We start from the raw sequence: 24,114 nt of genomic DNA, 5'->3' as shown, positions 1-24,114 counted from the left end.
AGCAGTAGGGTCCTGGTTACACTGGCTACATCTAATCTCTATTTCTATTGTCATGTTTACCTTTACATGTTAGATGTGGCTTCTTCTTCCAATCCACTCCCACAGGTAGGCATATTACTGGTTAAAATGGTCTAATGTTGCAACACATAAGGGTAAGAACTGAACCAAATGTCCAGATTTTAGGTCAGTTAAGCATTTTTTTGTGTTACCCAAACTGATCAGAGTATGGTAAATGATAATTTATTTCATAGGTCAACCAAAAACCAAGGTTTTACCCATGTGTTTATTTATTTATGCAATTTAACATAAGAGCACAAACTTGCAAGAGTGCAAAAATATAATATTATGCTGCCCCCTAATGGAATGAATGGATTGGCTTAATATTATTGCTGCTATTCTATGCTATTCCAAAAATATAAAGTGCATGTGATGATTGAATTTAAAACAAGCTGAAAATAATTTTTATTCTTAAAAATAAAATTAACACGTAAATATTGTGCTTTACAGCACCTACAGTTATATTTATATTCCGATAGGTGGAGTTGAAGTCCAATTTAATACGATCTCACTTTCTTTTAAATGGACTTGGACTTTAAAGTGGACACAATGCCTACGTATGGTTTGTAAGGAGCAGGTGTTCTCAACACAATTCGAAAATCTTTTACAACATTCTTTTATCTAGTCAAGTTGGTTAAACTATTCTGAAGTTACTTATTATTAGCTGTAACATCTGTAGACGTGTGTCATAGTCTCGACCTCTGGTTCCTTTGCGCCTTTCTCAGAGCATCAGTGACAACTACCTTCTCTGTTCGTGGATTTCATCCTCTGGATTATTTTTCTCAAAGCAATATTAGTACATACAAAGAGGACAGCATGACTACAAAGGAGAAGACGGTAGAAAGTTTAAGCCCTATTGTTGGTGTTCTTTTTCATTAGACTGATTTTTAATTTTAAATTAAATACACCTGTGAGTTGTACTGTTAAGTCATATATAACTACTACTAATACAGATATTTGTTTAAAATATGATTTAAAAAAATACATTTGTGGAGCACATCAAGAGCCTTTTTAAAAATACTTTCTACAGGTTCATAACATCATATATTGACATTTAGAAAATAAATGTTTAATAGTAATTTAATTATTTAATTGTAGTATTGTTTGTTGTGAAGTTAATTTGTTTTGTTGCCAGGAAGTTCATTAAATGTCTGTTAACATCTTAGTTGATTTGTCTAATCAGGGTCATGCATATACTTTGGCATTAATGGTGACCTCTACAGCTATTGGTGGAACTCTGCAATATGGATACAACCTGGCCATAATGAATGCACCGACTGTTGTAAGGGACAGAGTATTTCACTTACTTTGTGTGTATGAAAAAGTACAAATATTTGCATATATTTCTTTTAGATTAATTGTCTCTGTATCTGTTAATGCTAATTACCAGTTTTCTTTTCTGTGTTCCTTATTGCAGTTCATTCAAAACTTTGTCAACGAGACATTTCAGGAGCGATGGGGAATACAATTGGGAGTTTATGAGGTCACACTAATATGGACCTTTATCGTTTCCATTTTCTCACTGGGAGGCTTTATTGGGGCCCTCATAGCGGGGCCAATGTCTGTACGTTTTGGAAGGTAAAGTCAATATTGCTGTTATACAGTATAATTTACACATTAAAGTTTATGTTTATTTAGACTTATTTAAATATGATTTAAATGTAAAAAAATAAAATAAAAATAGTGAACTTTAAATGTGACCCTGGACCACAAAACCAGTCATAAGGGTCATGTTTTTAAATTTGAGATGTATACATCATCTGAGAGCTGAATTAATAAGCTTCCAACTGATGTATGGTTTGTTACAATATTTGGCAGAGATACATCTGGAATCTGAGGGTCCAAAAAAATCGAAATATTAAGAAAATCAACAAGTTGTCCAAATGAAGTTCTTAGCAATGCATATTACTAATCAAAAATTAATTTTTGATATATTTATGGTAGGAAATATCTTAATGGAAAACGATCTTTACTTAATATCGTAATGATTTATGGCATAAATGAAAAATCAATCATTTTGACCTATACAATATATTTTTGGCTATTGCTACAAATATACCCATGCTACTTAAGACTGGTTTTGTGGTCTAGAGTCACAAATAAGTAATAAATCTTTATAGTATGCCCTGTTATGTTCTTGTTTCCAAGGAAGAAGACTATGTTGCTGAACAATGTCTTTCTCTTATCAAGTTCACTGATTGCATTTCTGAGCCGAACAGCAAGGTCATTTGAGATGATTATCATCTCCAGATTTTTGGTTGGCATAAATGCAGGTACTGTTTATATATTTTACTTGTAAATGCAATTTCGTTAATGCACACTTTATATTTTGAGACTGAGGTTGCTAGTTTCTTCCTGGTATTAGAATAAACCATCTTTTCTGTTTACATTCAGGCATCAGTATGAATGTACAGCCCATGTATTTTGGTGAGAGTGCACCGAAGCACTTACGAGGGGCCGTGGCCCTGTCTTCAGCTGTCTTCACTTCTTTTGGACTTGTTTTGGGACAGGTGGTCAGTCTGAGGTACATTATACTGTATATTTGATGCAAAGCAGTTAATGAGAGTGATTTGTTATGTAATGTTAAGAATTTTCTTAATTTAAAGAGTTTATGAGGTGCATTTAAAACATGCCAAAATTAAATAGACAAGCATGACTTATTTTAAAATGCCTGTGTGTTTTTTTTTTTTTTCAGAGAGTTGTTAGGTAGTGAGCCATGTTGGCAGTACTTATTGGCTAGTAATGCTATTCCAGGCATATTCCAACTCCTCACCTTGCCCTGGTTTCCAGAAAGTCCCCGCTACCTCCTCATCGACTGTGGAGACAAAAAGGCCTGCCTAACAGGTATGAGATCCTCAGTTTGGGATAGTTCACCCAAAAATGAAAATTCTGTCATTTATTTACTCATCCTCATGCCATTCCAAACCCGCAAGACCTTTATTCGTCTTAAGACATTAAGATATTTTTGATGAAATCCGAGAGCTTTCTGACCCTGTATAGACAGCAACACAACTGACACGTTCAAGGCCCAGAAAGTCATACATGCTTGGATGAACTATCTCTTTACTTATCTCATCGTGATCTCTGATATTTTGGAAAGCTGCATGTAATTCTCACACATGATTTTATACATTAATGGTGTTTGTACCGCAGCATTGCGGCGTCTGCGAGGCGGTGAGGTGCAGAGAGAAGAGCTGGATGAGATTCTGCAGGAACAGAACGAAACCAAGGGAGAGTGTGCCAAACAGCCGTGGGAGCTTTTGACTGATCGCAGCGTTCGCTGGCAGCTTATCACTGTGGTGGTACTGAGCTGTGCCATGCAACTGTGTGGTAATGACTCGGTGAGACCCTCCCTCTGTCCAATCTTTTCCATTATATCTTTGGCTCTTAGTTGAAAATTCAAGTTGCACTGGATCACCGGTGCATTGCTTCATAAACTGAATGTTAACCAAAGAAAACACACCCAGCAGTTCATGAGAATGAATGCTTATGTTGCAGGTTTGATGTTAATATTTGAAAGTGTCTTCATGCGTCCAGGGGATAAAAAATGCATGCAAACAGACACAAAGCAGTTATCAGAAGTTAAAATAGATTAGTTAATGTCTTAATATTAGATAAAGTATTACCCTAATGATTTTTTAAAAAAATGGTATTTGTACTTATGTTCAAAACTGTGGGGTCAGTAATGTTTTTTTAAATGTAATTATTTGTTTATTCATTCAGCAAGAATGCATTAAATTTCAAATAAATAGTTCTTTTGAACTTTACCTTCACCAAATAATATTTATATTCTCTGATGAACATAAAGTTCAAAAAGTGTTATAAAGTTCAAAAGAAATGTTTCTTGCACCAAATCAACATATTAGAATAATTTCTGAAGGATCATGAGACACTAAAAACTGAAGACTAGGAAAAATAGGAAACAGTTGTTTTAAATTGTAATTCATTTTACAATGTTGTTGTTTTTACTGTATTTTTATCAAATAAATGCAGTCTTGGTGAGCATAAGAGACTTCTTTTAAAAACATTAAAATCTTACTGACCGCAGACATTTGAACGGTACTGTATATCATTTTTATCTTTATCATATAAAATGGTGAGCATTAATATTATATATTCATTTCTTTAGTAATTTTCCCTTTAGTTATTCAACATTTGTGATTAAATGTGACCTGTTAAAAACCTTAAAAAACACATTCGATTATTTTCTGTAAATTAAATGTAATACTAAAATAGCAAATGACCAATTGACTTTCCTTGCATAAAGCTTTGGTAAATCTCTCCTGTACCTAACACGTTTTTTTACATAACTCAAAATGCTTTACAAGGATTTCAAGTGTTAGCCCTGGTGTGTGTGTTTTTCACACTCATAAATTCAAAAGATTAAGGACCTTTTCTTTCAATCCTCAGATCTACTTCTATGCATCCTATGTGTTCCAAGAAGCGGGTATATCTGCAGGACAGATCCAATATGTGACCATTGGCACAGGGATGTGTGAATTCACCGCTTGCATTTTGTGTGTGAGTCTCCCATTTGTCTGTTATCAATTATGTAACTGTCCCAGAACTACACAGGCAATCCTTTGATCCACTTGCATAGTGTGAGTGAAATAATTCACCCCAAATGCTAGGCTTATCAGTCTGGACTGGACAAGTGTTTTAGTCCCTCATAATTTGTCTGGAAACCTACATTAATAATTTTAATAGTGTAACTGAATACTGAATCATTTCTGTTTAGAATGACATGAATTTTAAATCTGTGTATGTTTTCAGAACCTGTTGATAGAAAGGTTAGGTAGAAGGCTGATGTTGATGGGCGGCTATGTTCTCATGATTGGATGGGCTGTGGTCTTCACTGTGGCTCTTTCACTTGAGGTGTGTATTATTCAGTGTTGCATTACCCCTTTTCTCCCTTTACCATTACACACATAGTCACATGAGAAGTTATGTAAAAGCTAATGTCTAACCTCAAAGTGGACACATAATGTCCAACTTTAACTTTAACGTCATCTAAGGTGTTCACCTGAATAGACGTCATCTTTGGTTAAATGGATAGTTCACCCAATAATGAAAATTCTGTCATTAATTACTCACCCTCATGTTGTTCCAAACCCATAAGACCTTTGTTTATCTTCAGAACACAAATGCTGACACATTCAAGGACAGAAAGGTAGTAAGGACATCGTAAAAATAGTCCATGTGACTATTAGTATAGTCCATCAGTGGTTCAACTGTCATTTTCGGAAGCTTCAAGAATATATTTGTGCGCAAAGAAAACAAAAATGTTCCATTCTACCAACATTTCATTCAAAATATCTTAATTTGTGTTCTGAAAATTAACAAAGGTCTTATCGGTTTGGAACAACACGAGAGTGAGTAATTAATAACAGAATTTTCTTTTTTTGGTTAAACTATCCTTTTAAATAAAACCTACGTTTTTACCTTTCACCCAATAGAATTTGGCTACCTGGATGCCTTACCTGAGCATGACCTGCATCTTCACTTACATTCTCAGTTTTGGCATGGGACCAGGTGAATTACAACACTCTGACAGCTACAGTACAGCTACAATATATATATTGTATATATATATATATATAAAAGTAACCAGTTCATACTGTGCTTTTACATTTATAAACACTGTGTTTTTTTCTTAATACCATAGCTGGGGTGACTGGAATCCTCCCAACAGAGATTTTTAACCAGACAACACGTCCTGCTGCCTACATGATCGCAGGCTCTTTAATGTGGCTGAACCTCTTCATTATCGGGATGGTCTTCCCTTTCCTTGTGGTGAGAACTCAAAAAAAATGTTTTAATATCTTATGTTAATATAAATGCTAAGTAAACCCTGTTGAAAAAAACAGCATATTCTGATTAGGTATGTTTTGAACCATGGCAGCTGGTTTGATCTGGTTTAAGCTTGTCCTGAGCTGGTTATAAGCTGGTTATGAGCAGGAGCTAGTTGCTTAGGACCAGCACATGACCAGCTTAAACCAGCTCAAACCAGCTGCTATGCTTCTAAACATACCTAACCAGCTTATTTTGTTTTTTCAAAAAGCAATGTATCATGTTTAAATGATTTTTAGATATTTTAATTAATTTGAATGTTTTCTGTGTGTGTTTTTGCAGAGTGGTTTAGGACAGTATTGTTTTGTGCCTTTTGGGGCTGTGTGCCTCCTGACTGCTTTATATATTCAGATGGTTCTACCTGAAACCAAAGGAAAGACCTTATCGATGATCACTAAAGAGTTTTACAGACTCAACTACCGTGGACAGATGAATATGTATCCCGAAGGAAAACAAGCTCAGTACCAACTAGCGGAAATCATTCACTCCACTGCCTTATAGAGTGTTACATATTCTCACCCACTAAATTATTATTTTTTGAAAAATGTCTTTAAAATGATGCCTTAATTATTCTTCGCCACACAGTTAGGATACATCTTGTCATGTCTCTTTGTACACGCATTACTTGCTGATTAAATGTTATATTCTGCATCACTAGACTGACTTGCTTTGACTACTTGATTCATCCAAGAAGTGCTTTAAGTCTGTAGCTCCCTTTACTATGTTTCCCATCAGGCAAGAAAAACAAAATCTGGTTTTGTTAGTACATTTAATACAGGAGATGGTTTAAGATAACGCTTAGGTAAGATGACTTTGGCAGAGTCATTGAGGGTGTGCAGTTTAACAATTCTGCTGAATGTTTCTCCTTAAGGTCAGAGTGACTCAGCAACACTCTTACTGCGGTCAACCCCTGAAGCTTTTCTATGGCAACAGAGATCTTAAGTTCATAGTAAACACGTGATTCTGGCTGGTGTTTAGAACAGATTAACAAGACTATTTTGCTAAATCTGTTGCTTATTTCTGCTAGATTATCTGCTTAAATGGGCAACCATACTTAAAGTTCTTGCAACTTGCTGTTCTGTTTAATGCAATTTTATATTTGACAGCTACAGACCTTGATGTGTTATTCTCATACATCAAAGTTATTAATACTTAAGTTGTTAATTTTGTCATAAAATACTTATACAACAGACCGTTTGGTTTTTGTCGCTTATTTATTAAAATTAGGGTGAAGTCAGCAAAAGTGGAAGACTTTTTGGTAAACTTAATTTAAAATACAAATAATATATTCTACATACACAAATAAAAAATAGTTTCTTAAGGTACGCGTTTTTATTCTACATGCTACATACATTTGCACAGTTTGTGCTTAGTAAATACATTTACTTATGATAGGACATTGTAAAAAACATTTAATAGACATTTTTCAAAATATAAAAGTATTACTTTATACCAGTAGATGCATACTAGCGGACTGTGCCACTGAATTCATATTTATTATTTTCATCGTAATTATCATAAATAATTAAAACACTTCATCAGAAGTACATGCATTTAAAGTATTAAAACGCTTGTGCACGTGCAAACGTAAATAATTGAAACACTTTTTGTGTTGAAACACTTTTGTGTGTGCACATGTTGTAACCAACTGTGTAAGTGTCTAACATACATATTTGTGCGCATGTAGTATGTGTGTGTGAACAGATGTGTTTAGGGCTTTCTCATACTTTTAAAAATGGCTTGAGGTTTTTTAATACTCAGCATGAGTTATTTTTTTAAAACGTAACTAGTAACCTAAGAGCCTGCTTTGTTTTTGGTTTTAGAAAACCATTTAAATCTATTAGCCTTTGCATATTCAAAAACTTGAATTTAATAGGACGGCTTGTTTTATCTATCATGTTAATTACGACAGTCGTAAAACGTTTTTTAAATAAAACAAAGAATCTTGCAAATTATTGCACTGCATTATGAACAGATGTAACAAAAAATATATATTGTGGATTGAAATACTGTTTATATTCGAATTTAACCCTTAAATTTGACAAACTCAAACTAAATGACTCTTTGTAATCACGTCAAAATTAGAAGTGCAATAGTCACACCATCATACCAACAGATGGCGTCAATGAGCTAAAGAATTGGTTTAGAAATCCAAACCAACGCAAATAAACGTTTTGCTGAGCCTGAAATACTACAAGCTGGGAACAAAGGAAGAAAGAAAAAAAATTAACACTGCATCGAACCAAAGTACGTTTGTGTTGGTTATTGTTTTGGGCTGACTATAAGTGCTCGTTTTCACTGGCATTGCTAATATTTACCTTAGTCCTCAGGTGAACCTCCACCAAGTTGTATGGACTTAGGAGTGCACGGCAGAGGGTGAGAGAAGATGTAATTCTATGTAAGGTTTTCCTTTCGCTTTTTTTAAATATATCTAACTGAATTAAGCAAACACCTTTCTATTCATCTATTCATACTACACTTCAACGCTTACATACACTGCTCCCTGGTGAAAAAACCAGCATATGCTGGTTAGGTATGTTTTGATGCTGGTTTAAGCTGGTCTTTTGCTGGTCTATGCTGGTCTATGCTGGTCCTTTGCTGGTTCATGCTGGTCATGTTGCTGGCTAAGGACCAGCATAGACCAGCAAAAGACCAGCTTAAACCAGCATCAAAACATACCTAACCAGCATCCCAGCATCAAAACATAGCTACCAGCATATGCTGGTTTTTTCACCAGGGTGTTCTTTCAACTTACATTTCCAACATTTCAAATCTCGCTAAGTGTGACTTTCTGCATTTCCCGTGCACAATTTGTACTTGTCTGTTGCCGGGGCTAATTAATACATATGGACCCTGCTGGGGGAAAAAAAACGCTAAAACCAGCCTAAGCTGGTTGGCTGGTCTTAGCTGGTCTCCCAGCCTGATCAAGCTGGTTTTAGTTGGTTGTTCCAGCTGGTCTCCCAGCCTGACCAGCTAAGGAAGTGGCCAAAACCCCTGTAAAACCAGCCTGCTGATTGTAACATTACTGCATTATGTAATAATGCACATAAATAAAACGAGAATATGGTGAATGGTTAATTTCAAAGACATACAACCTTAAAAAAAAAAAAAAACATAAACTGACACAGTCACTGATACCTTAGACCTTGGATCTGTGCTTTACGAAAGTTATGGACTACCTCTTTAATGAAACTGGTGTCAATGAAACAAGCCTTCGAGTAAATATTTTGTGAGTCAAGTTGGTCATTACTTGATTTTCTTTACAATTGTCTCAAGCAGCAGGAAATGGATTGGCTGTGGAAACTCTGTCATGGCAGTACTATATTCATGCTTGTGTGTGTAGGTATGTACAATATTAGCAATAATGAAAAGCATAATTTTGGTTTTCTATTATATGCTGAAACTTCATTTAATAACCTAATTATACATATGTGACCATGGATCACAAAAACCAGTCATAAGGGTCATTTTTTCAAAATTGAAATTTATACATCATATAAAAGCTGAATAAATAAGCTTTTCATTGATGCATAGTTTGTTAGGATAGGACAATATTTGGCCGAGATACAACTATTCAAAAATCAGGAATCTGAGGGAGCAAAAAAATCTAAATATTGAGAAAATTGCCTTTAAAGTTCTTCAAATAATGTTCTTAACTTGTTTTTCATACATTTACAGTAGCAATTTTACAAAATATCTGCATGGAACATGATCTTTACTTAATTTCACAATGATTTTTGCCATAAAAGAAAAATCAATAATTTTGACCAATACAATGTATTTTTGGCTATTGCTACAAATAAACCCCGGCCACTTAAGACTGGTTTTGTGGTCCAGGGTCACATATATATGAAGTATATTATGTTATGATTGCATTATTCTGAAGTGCTCATCACAAGAAAGAAAATTCTCAAATACAATTTTATTTTATACCCATCTCTGTACCAAATAGACAGAGACACAAAAACAGTGTACAAAAACAAACATCAATAGAAAAGTATGCTTATATCCAAATGTCCAAAAATTGATCAACGTTGTGACATAAATTGCAGAGAAACAACATTTTGTCAGAAAACAAAAAAGGTAGAATACCAAACGTACAAATGTACACCTTTCTATGTGCATGTCTTTATACAAAAGTGTCAATGCAACTCTGTTGTATATGGTTTTTATAAGATAGGTCCTTTAAATGACAGATTTTTCCTACCCATCGCTGTTCACAATCAGTACTGGGAAGGCACTTTGCAACATACAAATATACAAATACATAAGCCAGAAAACAAACAAACATTTCCAGTGATGTAATAAGCCAGAACACCATATAAGACAAACAAATAACAAATTACTACAACATAAAATGTGTAAATAAATAAGGGCCGCAAAAATTCAGATCGCACTCACTGGGCAAACAATGATTGTTACTATTAGAAGCGTAAAACTGCAATCAATTAACAGATGTTGTGATCTGATTTTAGCAGTGATTAGTCAAATCTGAAATCCGCTCCAGATTTTACGGCTGCACATAAAGTCAAACAAGTACATAATGTAATAAAATAAAGATTTTTTTGTGTATATTACGTCATTAATAGCTCCCGTCAAAAATGACTGCTTGCAAAACCTCGGCAACATTGTACAAACTGCCATTCCAAATACTCCAAACACATTAATGGTACACTATACTACTAACCGGCAGGGTAAAAATAAAAGTAAAGGTAACCAGCATTAACACTGCATTTAGAGTAAGAGGAACAGGGTAACACCAAACACACACTCAAATACTTGCATAATAATAAAGACACAACTAAATTATGGATTTGTCAGTATCAACTTAAAACAATACTCTTAAAAGAAAAGAAAGATCCATTCGTTCAACAAGGCCAAGGAAAATATCTATATACAAGGACCCTGTTTACATAAACTAATATAATTGGCCATACATATATACATATTTGTTTTATATATATATGAATGTTACATGTCATGTATAGTGACAAGACTTTAAGTTAAGCAGGAATGTACTGAACCACTTAGAAAAACTCTGATATATTAAAAAAAGATTACAAAGCCCTCTGTTTATATTACATTCTAGAGATAAAGGACATTGGAGAGACCGCAGCATACATACGTGTACTCATACATACATGTCAACACTCTCACGGCGTCCTCCTGTCGGCTGCATGATTCAAGAAAATAGCACGTCGCAACAAAACTCAATATATACCTTTTCGTAAAGGAGACTTGGACACTGGTATCAATAAGTTAATAAAATATATTCTTTGCTTCTTGCTATATCTTACAGTGAAACCTGAAATTGGTCCCTGTTGGACATTAAAAACTGACATACTTTTTGTGACCCAAAACAATCTGTCTCAGAACTACCAATGATAAACAAAGAAACACCACAAACATTACTGAGATAACAGCCATTATTTGGCCTAGGATTTAAAATCATTTAAATATTCGTTAAAGTAATTCGTATAGAAAAAGTCTAAAACATTTACGTTTTAAACCTAGTTGTTGTAACGGTCATTTCCTTGTCTTAATGTGGAAACTTTTGATTAGACTGTTAAAATTGCAATAATCACTAATGTTATGTTTCTCTGTGAGGTAAGTCTGGGAAAAAAATAACCTAGAGGTACATTCTGAAAAGTTTGGGGCATCAGTTTGTCTTTTAAAGCAAACATCATCCTCAATCCACCATCTGGAAGCTGAAAGACACGTGATACACATACATGTCGAAAGTGAAAAGGACAGACCAATGAAACTGAGGATTTGTCGAGAGTGGAATAAACACATTAGCTGCTTCACACCAAGATGGAATCAAAATGGCATCCATGATGGCAAAGTCAGAACATTATCAAACATTATAATAATACGAAGCAAAAAACGAAACAAAAAGTAGTCTACATATGGCGGCAAAGAGTATGAGACAGACTAAACTCGCAGTTATCAAAAGTTTGGTTGTCCAATTAAGTTATAAGAAATGTCTGTATCTCAAAGGGGTCATTTCTCCCCTAAACCCATTCCACTGCTGCCCATTTCAGAGTCCACTAGTGAGGAGGCGAAGGCTGACTGGACGATCTGAAAGCCAAAGGATTCCAGAAGTGACATATTCTGTTGGGGAGAAAAGGGAGAGCTGAGATCACCGAGACCGGACCCGGCGGCAGCACGTTTCTTATGAACCCGGTGATGGTGCTTGTTGAGGTAAGACTTCGTGCGGAAAGTCTGACCGCAGTCGCCGCAGGCAAACTTCTTTTCTTGGTCTGTTTTTTGGATGTTTTTGGATCCCCCCGGCGAGGTCACTGTATCCTCAGGTTGGCCATTGAAGATGAAAGATGTCACCTCCATTTCTTCTCCCTCGACTTTCTGTTCAGCCTTGAGGTCCGTTCCGTTGGAAAGATCACCGAAAACTGCATCCGATCCATCAGAATCCTGATGGGGGCATTTCCCAGCATTTTCCTGCCCGTCTGAGGTAAACACAAGAGTGGGGAAGGGGATATCAGGGAAGGAAGGGGACAGAGAGATACATAGGAAGAGAGAAGGAGCCTCACATTAAGCAACATGTCTAAAAATAACCCTCATGACCACAACAACTTGTGTAAACCGCTTGGTTATCACTGATCATTACAGCTGACGTCAAAATTGTACATAAACCTTGCAGAATCTGCAAAACGTTAATTATTTTACCAAAATAAAAGGGACCATACAAAATGCGTGTTATTTTTTATTTAGTACTGACCTGAAGATATTTCACATAGAAGATGTTTAAATATAGTCCACAAGTCAAAATAATAGTTTAACTTATAAAAATGACCCCGTTCAAAAGCTGTGGATCATTCAGGTAACAACACAGTATTAGGAATCAAGCATATGTAATGTTTTGAACTGGGTTATTTTTATAAATATGTTAAATAATATATATTTTCTCTTGTGGACTATATGTAAACATCTTTTATGTGAAATATCTTATTAGTACTAAATAAAAAAATAATGTGCATTTTATATGATCCCTCTTATTTTGGAAAAATAATTAACATTTTGCAGATTCTGCAAGGTGTATGTAAACTTTTGACCTCAACTGTATATTGTGGCTTGTCCATTTCTTTTTTTTGTGCCGTTACACTTTGTGTAAGAAAGAGAAATTTAATAAAGGAAAACTGCATCCTATTGTGTACAACGCTTTATGGAAAAATAATATTTCGGATTATTCAGCCCAGTGAGTACCTTTAGGCTCCAGAGCACTAGCTTTGTTCAGGCACAAAAAGGACAAATTCCTTGCGTTTTTATTTTGTTTATCATTTAATCACCCTCAAGTTGTTCCTAACCTGTATGTATTTTTATTCTAGTCTGGAACACAAAAGATGACACAAACAAAAAAAAACTCTAGGAATCAAACAACTTTAAACTGTATGGATAAGAAAATCTCTTCAAATATCTTCTTGTATGTTCCACAAAAGAAAGGCAGTCAAACTCACAACTCACAAGGTGAGTAAATGATGACAGAATTTAAATTTTTGAGTAAACTATCCCTTCTTTACCACAAAGTAGGCACTTCCCCACACCAAATTAACAACCACAGAAAAAAAATATTTTCTACTCTGCTCTAAATGATCGATGCTCACTTTTTTCCACATGCATGTTAACGAAATTTAGCCTGACCTAGCTAACTAAGCAGTTATCCTAGCTACTAACAACAGAGCGACACTTTAGAGCATGAGACCAAAGATCATTTCTGATTGGCTGAGAAGCACTATATTTGGGGAAAAATAAGATCTTGTGCTACAACACTCTCATTAAAGCATTACATGTTCACACTATGAACAACGTGTTGAATACCAAGGGTCTAGAGTTCCAGTCCTTCTCACTTTATTCTAGGGGTGGGCGATATGACCAAAATCTTATATCATGATACGGAGTCATTTTATCTCATGGTAACTATATGTATCACGATATAATTATTTTTGCTTTAAATAAGGTCTTTACAATAAAATTATTGATTCAATAGAAATTTCATAATTCTTGTCACCAGTGTCAATACCACAAGAAACTAATACTAGCCTAAACTTGAAAAAAAAAAAAATAAGATAAGAAACTCATTGTATAAAGGAATTGTATAAAAACACTGCATATTCTTGACTGTTTAAACTAGTACATTTTTCTTTATAATAAAGTTACAGAAGTGATTTTGTCAAGAGCAGTGAGAGATTTTCTCTCTTTTGTTATTTGATTGATATGAATGACAGACAGCAGGAATATGTGTCTGTTGTTACTTTAAGAACTGCCTGGATCCTATATACTGTGTATATACCTGTGTTTTCTATCTCAGCTGTTTGCTTTCACTTAAAACTTAAATTACTGTGTTTACAAGGATACTTGCAAAGACGGGTATTTTGACACACAAGTGTGTGTATTTAACTGTTCAAGGCCTACAAAGCAGCAAAAATAACTCAGAAACAGTCTCTCAAACAGCGTGCATATACCGTAATTATTTCTCTTTTACTGCTGAATGCATTTTAACAGCTTAAAAATCACTTGTTTTTAAACTACAATACTTAAAGGGGTCATCGAATGCCCATTTTCTAAAAGTTGATATGATTCTTTAGGGTCGAAGTCTATAACAGACTTTGGTTCAAATTTCTCAGTGGTAATGTAAAACACACCCTTTTTGTAAAAATCAGTCCTTTTCAAAGCGAGCTGTTTTAGTGCATTTGCCTTTAAATGCTAATGAGCTTTGCTCACCCCGCCCCTCTCTTCTTTGAGGTGTCGAGCCATAATATTTACTTTGGCCGGATTCAGCTGTGAAGCTTGCTAACTAGCACATTATTAAGAAAGACAATTGCAAAGATGCAAAAAAAAAAAAAAAAAAAAAAAAACCCCGAATGATTCACACGAACATAGACGCATTTAGGTAGAATGCGTCTTTAGTGGCTCAGATGTTGAAAGTAAATGACAACTGCAATGTTCAGTATTACATCAAACAACAAAACACCTTAATCGCTCAGTCGGAAAAATTCTTGTCTTCTCCTGCACTGGAGTCGAAACAAATGGCGGACAGTTCACAGCTCGCTCAGCTCATTTAGGGCGGGTCTAAAGGGAAATTGGCCTCATTTAAAAAAAGGGGATATTACTTATATAGGGTGGATTTTTATCATTATAAGGTGGTTGTGTACACACACTGCCAACACACATTTGTTTAAACAACATGTAAAAGTGAGTTTGGCATCCGAAGACCCCTTTAAAAAGGTGTGCAAACAAAAAGTTTCATGACCACGCCACACAGCAACATCAAGTGAATGTGTCACCGAAATAGAGACGATTGTCGAAAATCTCTACTGGTCTGTTTGACAGATTTCTACCATTTAATTGTGTCTACCAGTACATTGCCCACCTTTCCTCTATTCCACTATTTTGTACTCACAAAAATTATAATTTAAACTCTAGTTGGTTACAGGGGATTTTACAGACACTAAGATTAAATACAGTCCAGTTCTTCCAAAGTATAAATTATGAAAGACAAAAGAGGTCAGAAGTGGGTGATGAAAAATCAAGCAGCACTGGGAACCACTAGACAAACGCATGAGCAAAACACTGATGAGCCAATTATTAGGGAAGAACTAAAACCAGACCAACATTTGACCTAAAAGTCTTGTAAATGCTAACTGTGATTAGCAGGTATTTGCACCAGATTTATCAGTTACAGCATCCAGACATCCTCAGTTCTTTGGCTCACCACACTGCCACCCTCCAAACAGCCTGTACTGACCTGTAAGAGGTCCGTGAAGTGGAAACCCTGGTGCTCCAGAAGAGCGGCACTCCCAGAAATAGGGAGTTGGACCTGGCTTGCCCAAGAGCAGCTCAGGCTGCAGGCCCAGGGCCGGAGGGACGGGCTGGGGTAGAACTGGCCCAGTTAGCCCCCGAAAAGCCCCTTCTGTCTCGGGAAAGGTAACCACGAGCCGGCGACTGGTGCAAAGGTCTACACGCCAGTAACCGCCCCAAGAGGTAAAGGATATGGGTAGAGGAAAAGACCAAGGGGGACAATTCGCAGTCAATACAGTCAGATGACCACTAGCTTCACATCAGTTCAGAAACCAATCATGAACATTGTTTGTTCAATGCTAAAATGACAAAAATAAGTTTTAAATGAATGAATCTTTTTCTTGCATTACATGCCAAGCCAGCAGCTCAATGATACTGTTGGAGTGATAGTGTAATGACAATTCTGCACTGATGTAAAGTTAATGACACCTTTCTGATGCATTTCTGCATTGCTTTTTGCATACTAACTGCCTAAACCCTAAAGCTTACATTACATTAATAGTAAATTCACATAGTATTTAACATTAATAACCTACTTGAAACAAGAAAAAAATAATTTTCATAACTCTTGGCATCTCCATTACTAAGGGATCATGAAAAGATTCTAAAATACTTCTAGTTCTTTAGAAAAAAAATACTGTCTCCATATTGTTTGCCATCATGTTCATTCCCAATCACAAGCTGCTGGATTTTATGGCAATAATTGTTTGAAAAAGGTCCATTAAATCCACAGAAATGTGTACATGTGCACTTAAGTGGACATGCATGAATGAAGGATCAAAAACGCTTTCATTATGCCAGCACTTGATGGAGATGATAAGTAAGCGACACAGAATGGGACACATGGCCATGCTAAATTTATCAGCAGCGATGTAAGTGACTAGCAGACAAAGCTGATTGATAGGGCTGCAGCTATTATTTAACTCATGTCTTAAATCAACTACATCTCTCAAAGCACCTTATTTAATAATGAAAATGAAAATTTGCTGAAATTTTACTCACCCTCAGGCCATCCGAGATGTAAATGAGTTTGTTTGTTCATCGGAACAGATCTGGAGAAACTTGCTCACTAATGCATCCTCTGCAGTGAATGAGTGCCATCAGAAATAAAGCCCAAAAACATCACAATAATCCACAAGTAATCCAGAGTAAGCATTATCATGGACTTGTTTTATTACAAATGCAATTTTTTACTTCACAAGATGTTAACTGATGTCATGTGGACCCATGTTTGGACCCTCATTCTGACGGCACCCATTCACTGCAAAGGAGTGAGCAAGTAAAATAATGCTACATTTCTCCAAATCTGTTACGATAAAGAAACAAACCCACCTACACCTTAGCCTGAGGGCGAGTATATTTTCAGCAAATTTTAATTTCTATTCCTTTAAAAGTAAATATTTTTAGTCTCCTTTTAATATTTTGCCTGTAAGTCAAATATTGTCTTTAAAGGTTTAGTTCACTTCCATAACAAAAATTTACAGATAATGTACTCACCCCCTTCATCCAAGATGTTCGTGCCTTTCTTTCTTCAGCCGTAAAGAAAATATATTTTGTAAGGAAAACATTTCAGGATTTCTCTCCATGTAATAGACTTCTATGGTGCCCCAAACCTGAACTTTCAAAATGCAGTTTAAATGCAGCTTCAAAGGACTCTAAACGATCCCAGCCAAAGAAGAAGGGTCTCATCTAGTGAAATGATCGGTTATTCTCTAAATAAATTGTCTTGTCAAGCTCTGTGTGAACTGTTTTTTTCCGGTCATGACAGTTAGGGTACATCTAAAAACTCCCGTCTGATTTTCTCTTCCAACTTCAAAATCGCCCTATATTGCTGTTTTTACCTGTTTTTGTAAAGGGTGTTTGATCTTCTTTCCATGTTCACTTTGTAAACTCTGGGTTGGTACTTCTGCAGCGATGTAGGGCGATTTTGAAGTTGGAGGAGAAAATGAGACGGGAGTTTTTAGACGTACCCTAACTGTCATGACTGGGAAAAAAAAACTATTCACACAGAGCTAGATGGGACAAGCGTTTTAGGTAAAAAAAAGTATATAAATCGTAATTTAAAAAAAAAACAAAAACAATCAATCATTTTGCTAGACAAGACCCTAGATTTAGATCCCTTTGAAGCTGCATTTAAACTGCATTTTGGAAGTTCAAATTTGGGGGGCACCATAGAAGTTCATTACATGGAGAGAAATCCTGAAATGTTTTCCTCAAAAAACAATTTTTTTACTACTAAAGAAAGACATGAACATCTTGGATGACAAGGGGGTGAGTACATTACCTGTCAATTTTAGTTCTGGAAGTGAACTAATCCTTTAAAATGAAGCTTGAATATTTTAAATAACGCCCATTATTATCAAAAACCTACAAGCACTCTCTACATATTCAATACTTCATCAGTCACACAAAGGTATGATTACAATTGTGCATTTTGGTATCCGTTTTACAAAACGACCAACTGAGCAAAAGAAACTCATCCCTGACATTCCTCTTAAAAGTGAAAGACAACCCATAAACAACCTCTCATCCACTGAGAGAAAAGAGCTAACTGCCAAATTTTGAACAATATATCCCTGCATTTTATGCTGCAATAAATGATAGATGCGCAGCGCTACAATCTGTGTTTGCGGGGTGAGTTTATATGCAAGCAAATGCAGCATCTGATAAGCAGCAGTGAAAAAGACAGCAAGTGAGCGAGCAACAATTTGACGCTGTGGGGAGAGGCTTGCTTGCCTTCCACTGCGCACTGGCGTCCTGAGTGGTAGGGGGCGCCGTTGTGCGTCTGTGGTCTGTTGGTGCGTGGTTCAGGGAACTGATGTGCTGCAGAGGAAGGGAGCATGGACGAGCTGTGGTGCGTTTTTACGTGCACCTTTAAGTAGGATGCAGTAGAAAAACCTGAGACCATCGGAAGAACAAGTGGGAAAAACAAATAAAAACAATAAAACAAAAAACAGAACAACACTCTTATTAATCAAAAGATTAAATATAAGTATAAGCCACAAACCTTTTCAGTACTATTTAAAACTCAAGCCTTTTCCCCTTAGACAGTTTTCTGCATTAATAAGCCAATCAGTTTCTGTGAGCCTAAACTAACTTACTAAGGACGATGTCAGTGGCAATGAAAACATGGATCATTAGCTGGGTATTTTGTAAGCACACGTTCTGCTGCATATATAAGCAACGTCTCTAATATAAATAATTAGCTATTTTCAATGTGTGTTTGATCGGTACCTTTGTTGCATATTCCACAGTAGTTATGAGGTCCTTCACTGTGTTTTTTCAAGTGGTCGGTCATGTAGGCAGCCCGGAGGAATTTCCCACACACTTGACATGGTATCTTATCTTCATGGCATGCCAGATGCGACCTCAGGCGATCTCGTGTTGCAAAAGACGCATTGCAAATCTAAGATGTTTCAAGATACGGTTTATAAGCATTTTGCGGGAGATCATTTTTAGGAGAGTTTTTACAAACACAAGGCTGATTTAATGGAGGAGTTCACTCAGATATGTAAATTCCACTCTTGTACATATAATGAATGTAAATGAGGACTGAGTTGTCAAGATCCAAAACAACAAAATCCATCATTAGAGGATCATGCCATCCTATCCTAAAAGTGTTGAATAAGACTTCTGTGTTACATAAAACAAATGAAGCCAAATCTACAAAAATATATATTTGAGTGAATAATCAACAAAAATGTCACGGTTAAAAGCAAAATTTAAATGTATTTTATTATTTAAACAGAATTTTGCAGTGTTTATTATCAATAATTTAAATGTATGCATGCACCCTTGTAATCTTTAACCAAAAATATTAACTCAGTCAATGTCCAATAGACAAAATTCAGCCCTGCCCTCCATTTGTTCGTTTGAGAAGCTATTTTACTCATATACACATCACAATGCGGTAGAAAAGGTGACTGATTTAAGTTCCGTTTCGTGTCAACTTAAAGTCATTATTTACTGATAACTATCTCTTGCAGCAAACTGCTAACCACTGTGACCATCAGTGTTTTTATTTGCACTTTAAAAGCTCTATTTCAGTCGGACTAAAGCAATAGTTCGTTTTTTCGAATGTCACGTAGATGCTTTAGTCTGAATAAAATCCCAATAACTACAAGTTAAACAAACCTTGTCAATCTGGTATGTAAATAAATAATTTGCTGCATATATCTTCTTTTTGTTAAGAAAAGTACATACTTTTGAGTGTGTAACAGTAGACTAGGCAAGTTTTGGGACATACTGCCATGTCATAATTGCATCTTTAATGGACCACTCTGTCACATAGTTGTAACATACTATGATTTGGGACACGCTCGTTCTAAATTTGAATACCATTTAGGATGGAAAGTAAGCAAGTGAGACCAGATTTGTGAACTGCAGCAACTGATTCATTGAGAAGTTCTGATTGTTTGGGTGGGGGTGGATTGTTGCCAAAGATTTTAAGTGAATAAAATATACATTTAGGGGTGGCTGCATAAATTGCTTAGGGTAGTCTTTTTCTGCAAAACTGATCATACACACTAAAAAATGCTGGGTTATTTTTTTTAACCCAAATACTGGGTTCACCCTGTTGGGTCATTTCAGTTTACTAATATTTTTACCAAGGTGCTGGGTAGATTTTCTGTAACTAAGCTGCTGGGTCATATTTAATGCTTGTTATTTTTTCTACTCAACCGGTGGGTTGAGCCTGTCTCTGACAAAACAACCCAGCTGTTCAGTTAAAGTCAGAACGCAGGCTTTTTGCGTCCTCTACAAGAGAGAGCAGTTCTCAGCACTGGTGTGCAAAATAAAGGTTTGTATACATTTTATTTTAATTTATAAGATTTTTACCATGCTGCAAATTATATTATGTAGCGCAACGTAACATACAAGGACGAAATGTCAGTCAGCGGAGTCAACAGTGGTCGTTTCGCATGATGGAAATGCCTTTTGCCTTGCATAACATAAACTGATTTTATTCATTATAATACTGAGTTTCATTTAATTTGATGTTAAAATATGTTCTCTAATCTCAGTACTCTTTATGGGCAGGTTGTGGAGTCAGTCATGGCATCTTTCAGCTATGAGTGAAGTGTGAAGCAGTGGTCTGAGGTTCGTAGTTCCCCCTGCGAACAGCAGCCCATCACCAGCTCAGATTTTGGTGATACACCGGCATGAGATTTCGATGAAAAAGTGATTACAGAAAACTGTTGTATACACATAAATTAAAATGTTAAACTACGAGTTTAAATGTATGTAATATTGTAAACTACTCTGTATTCACCAAAATAAATTCAATTTGTCTTAGATTTCTTTCCATGTGTGTTCTTGCTTAATAATAAATGTTCATCTTTTGATTATTGCTGTTGCCTCTATAATTCTGTGTGATTTTTAATTTCCATCCCATTTTAAGCCAGCAATATAATCATTTTTAAATAAAAATAAACTAAAATAAAACAACCCAGATTGTTGAGTCAGCCAGATGGGTCAAAATAACCCAGCATGTGTTCTGTCCGATATTTACGCAGCATTGGGTTGCGAAATAACCCAAGCTAAGTTCTTTTTAACCCAGCATTTTGTAGAGTGTAACTTTTAAAAATAATTTACATAAAAATACAAACTGGTCTAAATTTAAATCCAAAAAATAAGACTGATTGCCACTTGGTTAACTGGTAGTTAGGCAAACTAGAGCTATCATATGGGTTCATAAGTTGTATGGAACACGTTTATTGTATTTTTTTAGTGGTTTTTGTTATTTTGGAGTATGACTGCCCCAGTCACTTTCATTAAATGGCATTAAGTGGCTGGAATATTATTCAGATATTCACTTTTTGAAAAAAAAAGCCATTTAGACTTGAAATGTGAGAGTGAGTATATATTAAAGATAAGTATATCTCACCTGACACTTGTGAGGTCTCTCTGTGGTGTGAACTTGTTTAATATGTCCATTCAGATGGTCTGGCCTACAAAAACATCCCACAAACCATTTATGATGACACAAACACATAAACTAATGCTGTAGTTGTACTAAGTGCATCTATAAACGACTACACTCACCTGGAGAAACCTTTCCCGCAGCTTTGACAGACATACGGTTTACCCACCGAGCCGTCGTGAGACCGCACATGGTAAGACATCCTATCCTTGCGTTTGAAGCGCAGCCCGCACACCGGACACGCGTACGGTTTCTCGCCCGAATGTGACAGTTTGTGCCGGTTGAGGTGGTAGACGTCTCGGAAGACCTTCCCGCACAGATCACACGCAACGTGTCGTCTCGTCCTCTCGCGTTTACGGTTGTCCGCGGGCAGTCCGTTTTCCTGGAACCTCGTCTGGGGATGAGAGATCATCGTCGGGCCGTCCACAGCGACCAGCTCCGCTCCCGTGCTCACGCCGCCGGTGAACGTCCCGTGCTGCGTCTCGTGGTTTCTCAACTGGACGTCGTCTGGAAACATCTTACCACAAACCCCGCAGGAGAAAAGGCCCTCGTTTTCGTTTTGAGGGGTGGTGGTGTTGTAAGTGATCGGCTCTGTTGTGGGCTCTTTTTTGGGTCTCCCTCTGCTTCGCTTGGAGCTGTCGCTATTGAGGTGGCTGCCGGGAAACTCCAAAGGGGAAACCGCTAAGCGGTCGGCCGCTGGTGCTCCGGGAGCGGCCGGCTGAGAGCTGTTACTCGGCTGCGTCGGATCGCCACTGTCGCTGTCATTGTTGTCGGTAAACACCGCGCCGTTGGACACGCTCCCGTTTGACATGTCCACGGGCAGGGGGTATGACAGCTGCTCCGCGGCCCTGAACAGGCTGTGCTCGCCTCCTCGGGAAGGAGGCACGAGGATCTGCACGTTGGATTGTTTGATAACCTCCTGACAGATCTCGATGACAGATCGCATGAGCAGAAACTTCGCCGCGGTCATAAGCTCCGGGAAGCACTCCAGGCGCACCACGATCTTGGAGGTGTACGCGAAGTCCAGGATGTCTCGGAAAACTTTGGGGCTGATCGTGTGCATCTCCAGCTCCTTGCCCTGGCCGTCGTCTTCCGTCTGACAGCTGAACACCGACTCGAAATACTCGCTGCACGCCGCCAACACCGCCTTGTGCGCGGGGAAGCTCTCCTCTCCGACGCGCAAGATAACATCACAAAACCTGCCTCCATCTTTTCTCTGGCTGTTGAGGTTGTGTAGCATCTCGGCGCTGTGTTTGCTCACCTGGTACGTGTAGGAGGAATTCCACGGCTGTTCTGTCCTCTCCATGCCGCCTTCATTCAACAACCGAGCCTAACGCATACGACGGAAGAGGTAGACAAACGCAAACGAATGGCAAACACCCAATAAACAGAAGCACTCAGCAGCGACCACCACTCCTCGCCTTTTTAGCATCTAACATGTTAGCAGGGGGAAAAATGGCAGCCCCCCAGCTTCCTGTGAACTTTGACCTTTGCTTAAAGGGAGGGGGTGTCGTTCGGGTTTAATATTTTCTGTTCTAACACACTTTAATACATTACTTCAACACAAAGACAAAGCGCGGACACTAGTCGCACACCGAAATTTAAGTTTCGTGTCCGTCTTCCTGGTTCGCAACGTTATGAATTCACATCCTTGTTTTCCAGTGAGCCCCCTCCCCCAAATGTACGCCAGACACTGAATACATGACAGCAGACTGTCTCTTTCTCTCTTTTAGACACAGTAACCATTTAGAAAATATACGGTAAACGTTAACGAAATTGAAGTGAACAGTCAAAACTCTTGAACTGGCACTGTAGCCTAGACAGTCAGCTGCTCTATTCAACTGGTAATGTACATTTCAAGCACAAAGACACAAACAATAGAGAAAGGTAATTGTTGTAGACTCTACACTGGCTTGCAGTGTGTCTGGCAATCAGATATAGAAACACTTAAGGGAATAATTATGTATAAAAACTGCATAAAACACCCTGGTTTCACACCACAATATTTAGTCAAATTTGTGAGCTCACATTGACTTTCTTGGGTGGAATATTCCCATTAGAATTTTTTTTTTGTAATTAAACATTCAATAAAAACAGAAACGTGCTCAGACTCATAACTGCAATCATTTCATCCCTTATTTTTGTGTGTTTGCCTTAATTTTGTCATACTTTTATATAGTTTGTCTGTTTTTGAGCTTTTTATCTGGTTTCAGTCCATGCATTATCCAATGTCCTTGGGTTTGTGAAAAGCCCCACGCAACCAAATAATATTGTGCAGAAAAAGAAAAAACACCAGGCCAAGCGGCCATGAGATTGGATACAGAAGTATGGCTAAGGGAGTAGGGCTCGGGCATGCATGGATAACACTAGAACAGACTCCAAGTTATGTACCAAGGACACCTGATATGTGCAAAGCTATTAAATTCTACAACGTGCCACAGCAGTTTTAGCATTTTGAAAATATACTTGGA

General features: G+C 37.0%; 2 protein-coding genes across 4 annotated transcripts; one reads left to right on the top strand and one right to left on the bottom strand.

Annotated features, from left to right (window-relative positions):
- The first annotated feature begins 605 nt into the window (after positions 1–605).
- slc2a11a (solute carrier family 2 member 11a) lies at positions 606–6,564 on the top strand. The gene is made up of 12 exons (XM_051111498.1): positions 606–894; positions 1,241–1,339; positions 1,475–1,635; positions 2,206–2,330; positions 2,452–2,581; positions 2,753–2,901; positions 3,211–3,398; positions 4,468–4,578; positions 4,831–4,932; positions 5,514–5,589; positions 5,723–5,850; positions 6,190–6,564. The coding sequence occupies exons 1-12, from the start codon at positions 874–876 to the stop codon at positions 6,406–6,408; spliced, it is 1,509 nt and encodes a 502-aa protein (XP_050967455.1). The 5' UTR covers positions 606–873; the 3' UTR covers positions 6,409–6,564.
- Positions 6,565–9,814: 3,250 nt separating this feature from the next.
- patz1 (POZ/BTB and AT hook containing zinc finger 1) lies at positions 9,815–23,131 on the bottom strand. Of its 3 annotated transcripts, XM_051112103.1 has the most exons (6): positions 21,766–23,131; positions 21,608–21,671; positions 18,958–19,129; positions 18,460–18,621; positions 15,671–15,880; positions 9,815–12,374 (listed from the first exon to the last, which is right to left on the bottom strand). In XM_051112103.1, the coding sequence occupies exons 1-6, from the start codon at positions 22,947–22,949 to the stop codon at positions 11,911–11,913; spliced, it is 2,256 nt and encodes a 751-aa protein (XP_050968060.1). In that variant the 5' UTR covers positions 22,950–23,131; the 3' UTR covers positions 9,815–11,910. The 3 variants fall into 3 exon arrangements, with proteins under 3 accessions (XP_050968060.1, XP_050968062.1, XP_050968063.1); XM_051112105.1 differs by lacking the exon at positions 15,671–15,880; XM_051112106.1 differs by lacking the exons at positions 15,671–15,880; positions 18,460–18,621.
- Between the last annotated feature and the right edge of the window lie 983 nt (positions 23,132–24,114).

Source organism: Labeo rohita, chromosome 6, assembly GCF_022985175.1.
Source record: "Labeo rohita strain BAU-BD-2019 chromosome 6, IGBB_LRoh.1.0, whole genome shotgun sequence".
NCBI classification, from domain to species: Eukaryota; Metazoa; Chordata; class Actinopteri; order Cypriniformes; family Cyprinidae; genus Labeo; species Labeo rohita.
This window is presented reverse-complemented; position numbering and strand designations above follow the sequence as displayed.

Coding starts and splice junctions, on each gene's coding strand:
- slc2a11a (XM_051111498.1), top strand. CDS start 874: ATGACTACAAAGGAGAAGACG. Junction 895..1,240: donor TGACTACAAAGGAGAAGACG/GTAGAAAGTTTA, acceptor TTGTCTAATCAG/GGTCATGCATATACTTTGGC. Junction 3,399..4,467: donor AACTGTGTGGTAATGACTCG/GTGAGACCCTCC, acceptor TTCAATCCTCAG/ATCTACTTCTATGCATCCTA.
- patz1 (XM_051112103.1), bottom strand. CDS start 22,949: ATGGAGAGGACAGAACAGCCGTGGAATTCCTCCTACACGTACCAGGTG. Junction 15,881..18,459: donor ACGCCAGTGCGCAGTGGAAG/GCAAGCAAGCCT, acceptor ACTGGCGTGTAG/ACCTTTGCACCAGTCGCCGG. Junction 12,375..15,670: donor ACTTCACGGACCTCTTACAG/GTCAGTACAGGC, acceptor TGTTTACCTCAG/ACGGGCAGGAAAATGCTGGG.